This window comes from Schistocerca americana, chromosome 11 (assembly GCF_021461395.2).
Source record: "Schistocerca americana isolate TAMUIC-IGC-003095 chromosome 11, iqSchAmer2.1, whole genome shotgun sequence".
Lineage (NCBI taxonomy): Eukaryota > Metazoa > Arthropoda > Insecta > Orthoptera > Acrididae > Schistocerca > Schistocerca americana.
The window spans coordinates 121515589-121531252 of NC_060129.1; the positions used below are offsets into that span (position 1 = coordinate 121515589).

Below are 15664 nucleotides of genomic sequence, written 5' to 3' on the forward strand. Positions count from 1 at the left end.
GCAGCGTGCGCTACATGAATTTAATAATTTGGTTTGACTTTTTAGTATTCTTGTTACTGTTACTGTTTCCTCGCTTAGTTACCAAAAAGCTGGCAATATTCGTGGCACTGGAAATGTTTCGTAATGTTTTTCCTGCTGTTATGTGAACTAAAAATAAGTTCTTGTCTAAATAAAGCTAAAACTAACTTCTTGTCTAAATAAACAGTTGGACAGAATTATATGTCGCGCGTATCTTATTCTCACTGCGAACAAGAACACGATTACGAGATCGCAAGTACAACACACGCAGGACAGTCTCTAAAAGGAAACAGCTGGAAGATCACTGATTTAGCCGATACATTGAAACTGAGGAGCTGTACACGAAGAAATTAGTTTATGACAACGTTAAATCCATTATACTATCAAATATTTACGGACCTATACAGCCCAGTCGTGGCTACAAAATTTCAATTTTTGCTCATCATTACAATTTTTAGTGGCACAGCGGAAAAAAAAACAAGATGCGTTGCCAATCTCTGAAAAGCCTAAAGATTAAGCGTCAACCGTTGTGTCGTGAGTCATAGTAAACCATTAAACAATATATTTCAGATGGCAGTTATTATACGAATTAACGATGGAAACGGACATTCACGTCACATAGTCAAAACGAATTAAACGGAGCTGAAGTCTCTATTCATATTACTAATCATGTTTCTTCGCTTCAGACGTTGGCTATGCTTGTTTTGGTTCAGAATGCGTAGGCGTAACCAAGGAGAGAACAGTTGAAGGTAGCATAGCCGTGAAGAATTTTGTAAATTAATAGGAACGTTGGAGTTTTGTTTATGTCCAGTGCGGATGGGTCGTTGTCGCTAGTTGTTTGTGTGTGGGCTACGTGCGGGTTAAAGTATATACCGCAATAACATGTTTAATGCTGCAAAACTTCAACAATTGCTTCACAGCAGACGCAGACGTGAAAAAAATACTAAGCTTATCGTTGGCATGACAATATTTTGCGTCTTAGATTCATGTATGGGTGTGCTCGGTAAAATTCAAAATTAAATTGTGATTTTTACAGGTCTACTGGCAATTCGTAATTACAGCAGTTACGTGAACTGATGTGACTCCGATAGTGATTAATCGTATCAGTCTAATTAACGTGTGTGTTTGTATTGCTATATGTGCGGTTTTTTCAAGTCTCTGTTGATTATCAACAGTACCTGGGAACAAGAAACCGACTCCAAGAACTTGATGCCCGAGAATTCTGATTGTCGGCCCATGTAGTATTGCCATGAAGGAAGAACCTCTGAACTATTTCTCGCCAGTCGACGAGGTGAGAATGGACTCCAATTCTTCTCTTTCTTTCATTCATCCATCCCTTTAGCACAATAGTGCAAAATGCTATTCACGCATATGCCATCTCAGTTTAGCTGAGTAAATTAAAAAGTAAACCTTCCTTTGAGAAAGAAGCTGCACATTCCTGAAACATATTAAATAGTTCCTGCATATCTTCTATTGGTACCTTAATATTTAGTTGACTACAATGGTATGTTTCAATGTGTATAGTTGTTTTAAATACAGAATCTCTATATACTGTACATTATCTGCACTACTTCATCCATTGTCATAGATGAAGTATGTTAAGTCAGTAACTGGACTTACGTAGTCTATCAGGATGTGGGATGCCACCTACCTCACAACTTCAAGAATTTTTATTAGTCAAGACATCAGTTTGACTTGGATAATTAACTATCATTTGTTTCTCACTTCTGTGACATTTAAATACACCTTCCACTCTGCAGTCATTTCTTCTGGTAATTCTATATAATTTTTATAGAGAAAATGTGATAGTTCACATGAAATACTGTTAGCTTTGTAGACTTATGGAAATAGGCCTACTGAAATACCGTGCTGTATCGTGTTTGCCAGAATGCAGTCTTGAAATGTCTCAGTATTTCAGCATTGTCTGTCACCTGAAAGCCTGGAGCTCTTTGTGTCTGTATAATATGCCATGGAAGTCTGCATCCATACTCTACAAACCATGAGTGCATGGCTGAGTGTACTTCCCATTGGCCTGTTACTAGAGTTTATCCCAATCCATTCACATGTGGAATGTGGTGAGAATGCCTGTTTAAATGCCACTGTGCATGATATAATTAGCTTGATATTTTCTTTGAAGTCCCAATGGCAGTGGTACATAAGGAGCTGTCATAAATTCCTAACTTGAAATGATCCACCGTCTTTTTGTCGTACGAAGGCAATGACTAGGAACTTAACACATTACAGTCAGTAGCTGCACATAATGAATTTAATCCAACATTATTGAAAATGTTCTTGAAAACGAACCTCAAGAAGCAAGCCAAATGATTACTGTACCTATCAAACATAGATAGACCTAAAGGGAAATTCCACATCTAGCAGTAGTTGTTTTATTCATCGACTTTACAGATGCGTCTGATTCCACTTGTCTGCTTTCATCCATGATATCATCGGTATGCCAGAAACTGCTAGTTCCATTGTATAAAATATGGCGACTATGACATAACTACATATACACACAAACTAACACGAACAAAAATAAAAGTGACACAATAATTTTTCACTGCAAACATAAAATTAAACTAACAGGACAACCATGGAAAATTGGGGGTTTATGGTGGGGACAAGCAAAATACACAGCAATAATAAAACACTGTACCATCCTAAAACAAATAATATAAAGAAAATTAAATTACTGCATTCTGCTACGCCAACAAAACCACAGGAATGTGACGTTTCTGTTGACCTATAAGGCTCATCCACAACTATCGATACCAAAAAAACAATACCTACAATAGTGGAAAGTGGAATCTGAAATTTCCCTTGACCTATATAGCTTGGCCACAGCTAACACCTACAATACCGAAAAGTGGAACCAAAACCTCACCAACTCAAAAACTCAAATGCTCCATACCCACTACATGAACTGAAACAGAACCGACCTACCATAAAAATACTACAGACAAAACAACAGAATGATTAAGTTATAGAGTAAAACTGTAACAAAAATTACTTACCAACAAAAGCCTCCCCCTTCCCCCCACACACACACAGAGCTAAAAAGTCTCCTAAAACACCTACTCACGAACATCATTCCCATATTCATTTCTAACTAAAAAGCAATAAAAAATTACGACTTCTTTCCACACAACAAGCACCAAACCAAACAGACCTAACAGAAATACCAAACACACACATAAAAAAAAAAAAAAAAAACCTTAGTTCAACTCACTGGAAACACTTACGCGACCCATGTTACTGCACCAACTACCTAAACTCAAAGCCACGTTAGCATAACGGCAATCAAAATTCAAATGAACCCAATACCACGTGTTAAACTGAGCACTTCCACATCCACCAGCAGAGGGCACCATCAAATACAACAATATGACATCTACAAACACAACCAACTTGGAAACACCGCATAGTAGTGATGTCACACACCACCCCACCATTGCGTCACGGCTCAAAGCAGCGAGGTAGATTCGGGTGCTTCCATTGTGTACCACTGTGGCAAGGATATTGGACGTGGCATAGTAATACAATTTAGGAACATCAAAAATAATGTAATCCATATAAACAGCCATGTACATACTTACAGGTGTAGTTTGACAAGGGTTTGAGAGGTAGTTGGCCACCGTCTTGCCATTTACGTGGAAGTAATTTCAGGAAATGACAGAATACCTAAACCTGGATGGGCGGACGGAGATCGTGCTGCTTTGCATATAAGTTAGTTAATAAGACTGGTGCCATACTGCTAATACATTACTCAGTACCAGTCATGAACACAATACTCACACATTGTTTTGTAGTGTAACACTACACATGCTATGCACTGCCATCAGGACCACAGCGAGAATGTTTTGTTTCGATTTTGTTTGCCGTGACTTCTCATTTCGTGGCCTGAAAAGATTGAGCCAGCATGCATCTATAATGAGTGAGATTATAAGTTCAGAAAGGGGATAAGGTGTTGGTATTATATATTGCATAGCTTTGGAAGTAAGTTGTTTCAGAAAAGAAAAATGAAATCAAAAACATAGTGTAAAAGCATTATCTGGAATGATAGATTTTTATTTATTGTTAACTGAAAGTTACGATTCCACCCATCTGCTTCAACTGTGTTATATCATGTGACTTCATGATGGCACAGGCCTTTTGAGTGAGGTTATGTTAGTAGATGGCTGTTGTATGTGGTGAGCCACATTCTTGTGTTGGATGTTTATGTTTCAAAGTTGTTTGTTAGGTATCCCAGCCAGTGATTTGACATTATTAGTTGAGTGTGTGAGGTTATCATTGAAAGAGTTTGTGCTGGTTTGCCAGTGAGTTAACTCTTTGCCTTTGAATATGTCTGCTTGTGTCTGTATATGTGTGTGTGTGCGCGAGTGTATACCTGTCCTTTTTTCCCCCTAAGGTAAGTCTTTCCGCTCCCGGGATTGGAATGACTCCTTACCCTCTCCCTTAAAACCCATCAGCTTTCGTCTTTCCCCCCTCCTTCCCTCTTTCCTGACAAAGCAACCGTTGGTTGCGAAAGCTAGAATTTTGTGTGTATGTTTGTGTTTGTTTGTGTGTCTATCGACATGCCAGCACTTTCATTTGGTAAGTCACATTATCTTTGTTTTTAGATATGACTTAATTTAGGGAAATACGGAAGCGTCCGATCCCGCCCGTCTGCTTTGACCCATGACGTCACAAATATGGCGGAAACAAAAACAAACACACACGCTTTCCACAAGAAGCCTAATGACACTAACGGGACATGCGCGGGAAATGGGGTGTTTTGGGTGGGGGGCAAACTAAATATAAACAAATTTAGATGCCTTGCGTAGCTACAACGTGTAAGTGAAGACAGCAATGCATGAATACCCACCCACCTCTCCAGGGGTCGTAACACCTGCAACCCATAGAAGATAAAGGTGCTTCAGTAGCTGATTAGTGTTTTTTGTCTTTTTTTTTAAAAAAAAAAAAAAAAAAAAAAATCTCATAGGATAGAACGAACAGATCAGAAAAGTAAATAAAATAAGATAAAACAGAACTGGAGACAGCCACAGTCAAACCAAACTCCGCGCCGTCATGACGCCACACACGACAACACCCTTACGTCACGGGTCAAAGCCGATGCGTGGGATCGGACGCTTCTGTCGACCCTAATTTAGAGATATAATAGGCTGAAATATGAACTCTACTCTTGGATTCATTAATCTATTGGTTTTAACTGACATCATTATAAGTTTACATTTACCCCCTGTATTCCCATTTACTCCATTAGGCCAGGGGTAAATGGAAACTGCTACCTCATAAAGTGTGGGCTGGGTATGCATTTACCAGCTGGCTCAACTTTAGAGCAACAGTGCTCTATTACTTATGAACATTTTCCTGAATGATTAAAACAGTGTTACAATTACCTCAACCAACAAACACTAAAAATTATAAAATGAACCATTTTTCAAAGAAATTTATTAAACATTTCAAAATAAGCAATGTTTGAAAGGAATTTACCAAATAGCATTAAAACTGAGGTGGTAAGTAATGTACTCATTGTTAGCATATATAAACAGAACACACAAACACAAAAATGTGTGGCTATGCCTTTTCTCCCCATTTGGTTGTATCAGGACCAAACACAAATTTCTCAAGAGTTTGTAGTCTGTCAGGTAAATGACTCGGCAAACACACTAAATGAATGTTATCTCTTACTGCCATTTCCCCTAGTCTTAGACCGACGTGGCTAGTGTGCCCATCAGATATCAAAACAGCATTTTGGTTGGGTGATTAGTGATTTGCGTGAAATTGTTGTGTATGAAGGATAAAAACTGTAGTGAACCACTGATAAAGCTTAGGCTCCCCCTTCCATCCATTTTTTTGAAGCAACCATGTGTCCCCGGACAGGTTTTACCCAAAGTCCATCGAGTCTGAACTGCACCACCTGTATAAATGATCAGCTGTGTCATCTGCAACAACACAGGCCAATATAGTTGTTGATTCGTGATCCAGTAGAACAACATATATTCCGTCTTCCCCGAGAGCTTTTATCCTCGTTGGGTCACTGCCAAACCAAAACTCGCCGCAACTGTAAGTAAAGTGTTAGTTTACACTTTTTGACCTACATATTTAATACCAGTTATTCACTCAGTGTTGAAGGTATAAACTGCAAATAGATGTCTAGCATTCTTTTTGGGACTTCTGAAATTGCTCAGGTTTCTTTAGAGGAATACAGGGATATCGTTTTGCAAAGGCCCTATACCCACCCTCACCAGGATGATCATATTTAAATGGAGTTCTGTTTAACATATTGTTGTACCAATGACCTAAGTTCCTCTTTATCACATTACCATTTCTACATGAGCAAATAAACAGTTGACCAGTGTAGGTTTAGTATATGTAGAAAGATTTTGACAATGCCCAAGGTCTAATTTATCCAGTGATACTATCTGATCTAAAGAAGTAGATGGAATGAAATCATGTAAATCCTGTATGAAGGGTCAGATTTAACGTCTTTTTATTCTTTCATTCTGGACTCCCAGAAAAATATCATTTTCACCCTTTTATTCAGTGGCACATGATTAATTTTGTGACACCAAAGGCTGCTTCTGCTTTCCTAAATGTGTTAACGTCATTTATAACATCGTGTGTAGCCCTTGACAGATCATTTGCAGTGTAACTACAATCTGAACACCTTTTAATTTAGGTTCTAGGCTTTTATCATAACTTAATATGGAAGAATACCATCCTGTTTCTTTGCAATCTTCATTTAGTCTCTGTACCCAATTACCGCACTTTGTAAATTTTTAAGGGGTAAATAAAAAAAAGGCAGTGGTTCTTATTTGGTTTGAAATTAAGTAATTTCATTATTATAATCTCATTTGAGAATGATAATATAACTTAATAAACCGTAAATATGCTCAACTTACCAATAAATAGAGGAATAAATATCATTTTCTTTTTTCCAAAATCTGAAACTAATGAACAGCAAGACACATCAACATAAAAAGCTCAACAACTAATAAAATTTAACAATAAAAAAGAGAGCAACATGATGTCAGAATAAGAAATGTTGGCTGAAAACAATGCTATCTACAACTACACCAAATAACTCTCCAGCAAAATTTTATACCTGCTCTTTCCAGTTAATATAGTTTACAAATACCCCACTGATCCAGTCTGGTTTTGGAGTTGTGTTTGGGTTTCTTGTCTCCGGTATTGAGGGCTTTTCGCGTGAGGTACATAGGATAAGTGAAATTTGCTATACTCTTTTTTCATATTGGGTTCCTGGCTCTGAAGGCTGTTGTTGAGCTATGTAGGTCAAGTGAAATTTGCAGTACCGGATTTTTGAGTTGTGCGTGGCTTCCTGGTATAGAGGGCTTTTTTTTTTAACTGTATAGCTCTATTTTGCATTTTTTGTTTGTGTAGAATGTTGACAATTTTGTGTGCTTGACTTCTGAGTAAATATTTCTATTGTTGTTGACTTAGTTTGTCATTGTCCAAAACTCCATTTTTCCTGCAGTTGTCCTATTAGTTTCATTTTGTTGCTGGAGCAAAAATTTCATGTGTTATTTATGTTTGTTCTTGAGTGTAATGAGTGGCTTTGTGGTCGCCATATATTGTATATACTAGAAGTAGATGTTTCCGCCATCTGGATGTTGTCAAATGGCTGATGTAAATGGTTGGAATCGCAACTTTCGGTAATCCGCAATGAACATACTATTGACTGACATCAGGACTACAGGGCGTCAGCATCCCTCTATGGTGAGTGTGATGTTGAGCTTGGAAAGAGGGTAAGATGTTAAATTAGAAGCACCAATTTTTGAGACTTGTCATTTCTGCTAAGTAGTAAGGAAAGTAAAGCCATTCTAATTTATCCATTATGTTTTTAACCTATTTTATTTTGTAAATGCTGCAAATCTGTTGGGGGACTTTTTAGTAATTTCAACCTCATGATCTGAATATGACAACCTGACAGTGAGAGCATTGTCTCTGGAAACACATTGTTGAGTTGTGTGTAGTTCATAATGCTGTGAATTACTATTTAAACCATTCTATTTTGTGTGAATATGGGAAGTTTGTGTCTAACGATATGGCAACATTGTGCACTATCTGATAGCGAATGCTCGGTTGTTTTCACAAGGAAAATAAACTGTGACGTGGTTGTTGATGTTCTGTGAGCAATTTTCAAGAATTTCACAAAGAAAAATGTTAAACTAAGGCTCTTCTTTAATTCACGACGTGTAACATTACAAGTTAAATTTTGTAATAGTATTATACTGGATTGATTCGTGAATGTAGAGCAGTTTGTTAAAAAATACGATCAGTTACAGCTATTAAAATTAAGTTGTGATGTGTAAGACTATTACATAATTTTATGTCGTATTCCAGTCTTTGAACCTCCTGTCAATAACTGATACCATGGTCGTACTTCTACATTGAGTTGGAAATATGTGACAAAACTGAATTACATTGTGAATTAGTCACTTGGAAATTTGTATGTGAGAGTCATGGTTCTAGTCTGTGACACGGTGTCAGTCACTGCTACAACTGTTTGTCAATAACTGTAGCTTTGCGTTTCAGGTATGGAGCCCAAAAAAAAATTACAAGCCAGACAAATGGCAAAAGCTGTAGAAGCCACCCAGGCAGGCACATTACCCCAAGCAGTACCAACACTTTTTCAATAATGTTTATTAGCAAAGGGGCATGAGACGAAGGAGGGGGGCATGGCATGAGGGTACTGTTCATACACTCAGTTATTTTTGTTTGCTCTGATTTCCTGTGTTCAAATTCCATCAGGTTCTCGCTTCCCGAGCACGGGGTCCCGGGTTCGATTCCCGGCGGGGTCAGGGATTTTCACCTGCCTCGAGATGACTGGGTGTTTGTGCTGTCCTCATCATTTCATCATCATCCAGGAAAGTGGCGAAATTGGACTGAGCAAAGATTGGATAATTGTACGGGCGTTGATAACCACGTAGTTGAGCGCCCCACAAACCAAACATCATCATCATCATCCATCAGGTTCGAGTGTTATAGCTTTGGCCTAGTTAGTTATATTTAATCCCTTTTACTAACAAATAACTTTCTTGTATATAGTATCTAAACTACAACAGTCAAACAAACCTGCAATCGTGTGTGATGCCCTTTTCCATACATGTTGAACATATACTGCTAGTCCTGTTTGGAGGAAGAGGAGGATATTAGTGTTTAACGTCATATTGTCAAAGAGGTATTCAGAGTCCAATTTGGTATGGGTCCTACACTCTTGAGCAATATTCTGTGATGGGTGGTATTAGTGTCTTCTAAGCAGTCTCCGTTTTAAACTTATTGCTTTTCCCTAGTATCATACCAATGAACCAAAATATGTTACTTGCTTTAGCTGTGACTGAGCTTATGTGATACACTATGTGACCAATAGTATCTGGACACCTGGCTGAAAATGACTTAAAAGTTTGTGGTGCCCTCCATCGGTAATGCTGGAATTTAATATGGTGTTGGCTCAACCTTAGCCTTCATGACAGCTTCCACTCTCGCAGGCATATATTGAATCAGGTTCCGAAAGGTTTCTCAGGGAATGACAGCTCATTCTTCACGGAGTGCAGCACTGAATAAAGGTATTTATGTTGTTCGGTGAGGCGTGGCACGAAGTCGGTGTTCCAAAACATTCAAAGGTGTTCTATAGGTTTCAGGTCAGACTCTGTGCAGGCTAGTCCATTACAGGGATATTATTGTCGAGTAACCACTCCGCCACAAGCCGTGCATTATGAACAGGTACTCGATCATGTTGAAAGTCGCAATCACCATCCACGAATTGCTCTACAACAGTGGCAAGCAAGAAGGTGCTTCAAACATCAATGTAGGCCTGTGCTGTGATAGTGCCATGCAAAACAACAAGGGTTGCAAGCCCCCTCCATGAAAAACACGACCACACCACAACACCACCAACTCCGCATTTTACTGTTGGCACTAGATGCGCTGGCAGGTGACGTTCACCGGGCATTCGCCATACCCACACCCTGCCATCGGGTCGCCACATCGTGTACTGTGATTCGTCACACCACACAACAGTTCTTCCACTGTTCAATCGTCCAACGTTTACGCTCCTTACACCAAGTGAGTGTCGTTTGGCATTTACCGTCACGATGTGTGGCTTATGTGCAGCCGCTCGACCATGAAATTCAAGTTTTCTCACCTCCCGCCTAACTGTCATAGTACTTGCAGTGGATACTGATGCAGTTTGGAATTTCTGTGTGATGGTCTGGATGGATGTCTGCCTATTACACATTACGACCCTCTTCGACTGTCGGAGGTCTGCCCGTCAACAGACGAGGTCAGCCTGTATGCTTTTGTTCTGTAAGTCTCCCTTCACGTTTGCACTTCACTATCACATTGGAAACAGTGGACCTTGGGATGTTTAGGAGTGTGGAAATCTTGTGTACAGACGTATGACACGTTCGAAGTCCGTGAGTTCTGCGGAGCGCCCCACTCTGCTCTCTCACGATGTCTAATGACTACTGAGGTCGCTGATATGGAGTACCGGGCAGTAGGTGGCAGCACAATGCAGCTAATATGAAAAACGTATGTTTTTGTGGGTGTCCAGATACTTTTGATCCCGTAGTGTATTTTGTTTCCACATCCTCAGATATTGGTACACCTATGTGTTTACATAAGTTGTCAGATTCCAACTGTGACTCGGTGATATTGTTGTCATAGGATACTAGGCTTTTGCATTTTGTGAAGTGCACAGTTTTACATTCCTGAACATTGAAATTAGTTGACAGTATTTGCATCCCTTGGTTATCTTATTTGGACTGACTGAATATTTGTGCAGATTTATTCAGACACTCGGTCCTGCTTCATTATAGATTAGTGCAGCGTCTGAGAAATGTCTGAGATTACTATTAGTATTGTATGCAAGGTCATTAACATACAACATGAACAGCAAGAATTCCAACACACTTCCCTCGGGCACACCTAAAGTTACTTTTATGTCTATCTCCCATCTGCGTCCTCTTTACAGAGTATGTCTCAGTACGCTTACAAGCTTTGCACGATATTCGTGTGTACGTGTAAGGCGTTAAGTGTATTTGTTAGTAGCATTGCTGCACTTTACCACTGTGTGACTCATTTGGAGATGAAGTTAGTTTGACATTGGAGTTTTCAGAGTGACATATCATCCTTTTTTTTGTGTTTCATTACAGCAGGTTATGTCTTTTGCAGGGGCCCGAATGCTTCACAGCTGCAAAAGAACACAACAAGTGTGCTGCTAAATTTCCAGTCTCGGAAGTGACAGAAACTCAGGTGAGTGCCACATTCCTGTTACTGCTTCCAGGCAAAGAAAGAGAAAGGAGCCAATATGGTTTTCTCGCACTCTATTTACATCAGCAATTTTTTAGTCACTTGTATCCTGAGTACCACTCCTCACAAATCAGGTACTCACCACCACTCCACAACTGCAATATCAAATCGGACACATGCAGAATCTTGACTGTACCAACTCTTTCCACACCTCCTTCTCCTCTCCCGTCATACGACTGTGGAACAAATCCCCAGTAACCTGCGTCTTGCACAAAACCACTATACATTCGAGTGTAGAGTAAATCTTTATCTGTTTGTCTTCTCACTTTTTGTTCCTTTGTTCTTTCAAACAAATGTTTCTGGAAAGGGTTCTACATTGAGCAAACACTATTTTTTCTCCAATTTCACACGAACATGTTTCACTGAAGATCACCACCATCACTTGGTTCACTTTATTTTCAATCAAAACAAAGAGCGAAATTTCCACCTGGTACACGTAAAACGGGTGATGCAGCAGTGGAATATTTTATAAACCATTGAACGCTTAGTGACACTGTTCTGCTTGTAGAAAGTCTCACAGTTTATTTTCTTTAATATTGTGGATGCGGCAGATTGCTATTCACTATATAGAGGAGATGCTGAGTTGCAGATAGCCACAACAAAAAGAGTAGCGTTCTTTATTTTATGCCTCTCCGTGACACTGTATCTCCTCTGTATAGTGAGTAGCAGTCTACGTTGTGCCTCTCTGTGACTTGTATCTCGTCTATACAGGGTACCCCATTTATCTTGACCAGCCTAAATAACTGTTTGTCCAGATGCAAATTACAAAATGTTTCAAGCAAATGTTCTTTAGCTGTCGCGCGGGGGGGGGGGGGGGGGGGGGGGTATATCAATCAGCATGATTGCCTTCATTGTAGCTTTGTTCTTTACAGAGATATGAACAGTGGTATGCCCTTTTTAAATGGCACCCTGCATATTTTATTCGGTAATTCATTTCCTCTCCTAAAGACCTATCCAAAAATGCATCACAGTGTACCATTCACTGAAACACAACACTATTAATTACATAATACAACACTGACTTTGAGCCCGGGATCACAAACTCGTCCACTTGCTGGAGTTGTCAAAAAAACAAATGAAAACCAAGTAAAAACGTAACACAAAATTGACTTTGATTCTCCTATACTATTGCCCAGGACTCGAACATTCAAAGGTGCTCAAAGTGGTGACCCTCAACACCGATACACTGGTGCACTCGTTGAATGAATGAATGAATGAGTGAATTATTTACTGCTCCCAGTGTTGCCTGCTGAAGAGAATTACACGCAAGCACAATGCATTCCTGCATGTTTCCTGGGTTGGAATATTGCTGTAGACAATGTGATTTAATTCATCCCCAGATAAAAAAGTCCAGAGGATTTAAATCAGGAGACCTAACAGACCAAGTAACTGCCTGTCCTTGACCACTCCATCTGGCAGGATACCTTCGGTTCAGAACACAATGTGCACGCAAGGCACCATGTGCTGGACATCCATCATTTTGATACCACATAAGCATTCTAGTTCTTAGCAGCACTTCATCCAGAAGAGGAGGAAGAATTCATCTGAGGAAGTTGGCATACACTGTGCCGTTTAGACTACCATTGATGAAATAAGGGCCAATAATTGTAGTACCAAGCATCTGCCACCAGACGTTAACTCTCCGTTGACGCTGATGTCTCACCTGTCTGAGCCATTGTGGGTTGTCACTGGACCAATAATGCACGTTCCTTGTATTTACCTGTCCTTTGTTTGAGAAGTAACATTCATCGGTAAATAGAACATTGGAGAAGTAGTTCAGGTTGGCGAGGATTTGCTGCTGTGCCCCCTTACAGAACTGTACACGATTCTGGAAATAATTCCCATGTAATTCTTGATGTAGGCGTACATGGTGAGGATGAAACCGGTGACGTGTAAGAATACGATGTATACTGGTTTTAGGAATGTCTATTTCATTTTCAAGCTGTCGTGCGCTCACATGTTGATTCATAGAAATGGAAGCGAGAACAGTGACTTCGGCAGCTTTGTCTGTGCGAGTGCTGCAACGGTTGCGTTGTCGTGGATTGAAACTTCCCATTTCCTGAAGCGTCGCAACAAGATGAGAAAATATCCATTGGGACGGTGGCTTCTTGTCAGGATATTGCTATCTGTACACTTCTGCTGCCTGCATAGCATTTTGCATACCTTCAACAACAATAAAAGAAACGTTACGTCGATGCAGTTTGTAAGGAGGACAGCCTTTACTGTATGCCTACTCTACACAACAGCATTAAAAAGGACTGAACTACTGTACTAAATGTACCCATACATAAGAATACAGTATTGCAATTACTGTTCTGCTAACTTGCATTCCCCATAGATGAGTAGCATTTCTACCTTCTCTTCATTGTTGTACATTCTACTCGCACAACTCTTCAACTGATGATGGTTTATGGAATGATGGTTGCGCATTCTACTTATGTTTACACTTGTGCTCTGTGAACGTCAGCACGTGGATGTCTTCCATTACCCCGAGTGCCTGCACTAAGTGCTGGGAGTGTCAATGTCAATGTTGTGTTATGTAATTAATAACGTTGTGTTTCAGTGAATGGTACACTGTGATACATTTTTAAGTAGGTCTTCAGGAGAGGAAATGAATTACCGAATGAAAAATACAGGATGCCATTTAAAAAAGTCATATCGCTGTTCGTATCTTTGTAAAAAAAAAACAAAGCTACAACGAAGGTGATCTTGCTGATTGGTGTACCCCTGATGGCTAAAGAACATTTGCTTGAAACATTTTGTAATTTGTATGTGGACAAACAGTTATTTAGGGTGGTCAAGATAAATGGGACACCCTGTATAACAAGCAGCAGTCTGTCCTCTTCAAACTGTGGAAATCCAGGATGGAATATTGACAGTCTCGTGAAAAGGGTAGTTGCTACTCACCATATAGCAGAGATGCTGAGTCACAGATAGACACAACAAAAAAACTAAAGTTTCTTGTTGTGCCTATCTGCGACTCAGCATATCCACTATATGGTGAGTAGGAACTATCCTTTTCATAATATTGACATTAATCCGTCCTTTTGATAATATTGTCATTATTCCATCCTGGATTTTCCATTGTTTCATTTATTTTCTTTGGTCATCCTCCTATTAGTGAAACTGATGAACATTTGGGAAAGAGAATACACAACACAGAATGAAATGATGTTTCGTCTCATCATACTTATTGATGCACAACTTCCCGTTTTGAAGGTTAGCTCTGGTATATGCAAGACTCTCAGTATGAAACACATCAGTAAGTTACACAGCAGATTTTGCTTCTGTATGGACGTGAGAATGTTGCAGTGTCTTGCTTCCAAACCTATCGTCTGTCAACCATTCTGTCATTGTTTGTGTAAAACCAGTGGGTGATATGTCTCTAATCATGTCTGGTGGTGAACACTGACAACATTGCTGCCGGAAACATGTAAGAACGTCACTGGGACCAATCCAGACTAAGCAATCTCCTGCAGAAGTTGAGTATTTGTCCAGTTTTAATATCAGGTCGATTCAGAGCACAAAAGAATTCAGGAAAACAGCAATGTAAAGATGGCAGATTTTCATAAAAAGCCAAATCACGCTGTATAAATTCCCACAGTTGGCAGTACGACAAAATTTGCTGCCTGCTCAACACTTCCCTTCCTGCACTCATTGTAGTTCACAGCCAAATGGGGTCACTGTTCTTCCTGCAACTTTCCGTAGGGCTGTGCTTGAGCAACAATGAAACGTGGATGGCAGTATCTTCTAGGGTGCAGGTCATATGTAACTACAGCAAGTAATACATATACACTCCTGGAAATTGAAATAAGAACACCGTGAATTCATTGTCCCAGGAAGGGGAAACGTTATTGACACATTCCTGGGGTCAGATACATCACATGATCACACTGACAGAACCACAGGCACATAAACACAGGCAACAGAGCATGCACAATGTCGGCACTAGTACAGTGTATATCCACCTTTCGCAGCAATGCAGGCTGCTATTCTCCGATGGAGACGATCGTAGAGATGCTGGATGTAGTCCTGTGGAACGGCTTGCCATGCCATATCCACCTGGCGCCTCAGTTGGACCAGCGTTCGTGCTGGACTTGCAGACCGCGTGAGACGACTCTTCATCCAGTCCCAAACATGCTCAATGGGGAACAGATCCGGAGATCTTGCTGGCCAGCGTAGTTGACTTACACCTTCTAGAGCACGTTGGGTGGCACGGGATACATGCGGACGTGCATTGTCCTGTTGGAACAGCAAGGTCCCTTGCCGGTCTAGGAATGGTAGAACGATGGGTTCGATGACGGTTTGGATG

General features: G+C 40.0%; 1 protein-coding gene across 1 annotated transcript in view; it reads left to right on the plus strand.

The window, feature by feature from the left end:
- The first annotated feature begins 776 nt into the window (after window positions 1-776).
- LOC124554149 (zinc finger protein 62-like) overlaps window positions 777-15664 on the plus strand; it is a 79660-nt gene continuing 64772 nt past the window's right edge. The window contains exons 1-2 of the mRNA XM_047128217.1: window positions 777-1309; window positions 11215-11295. Coding sequence (XP_046984173.1) covers window positions 1268-1309; window positions 11215-11295 — 123 coding nt within the window. The 5' untranslated portion in view covers window positions 777-1267. The remainder of the gene's footprint in view (window positions 1310-11214; window positions 11296-15664) is intronic.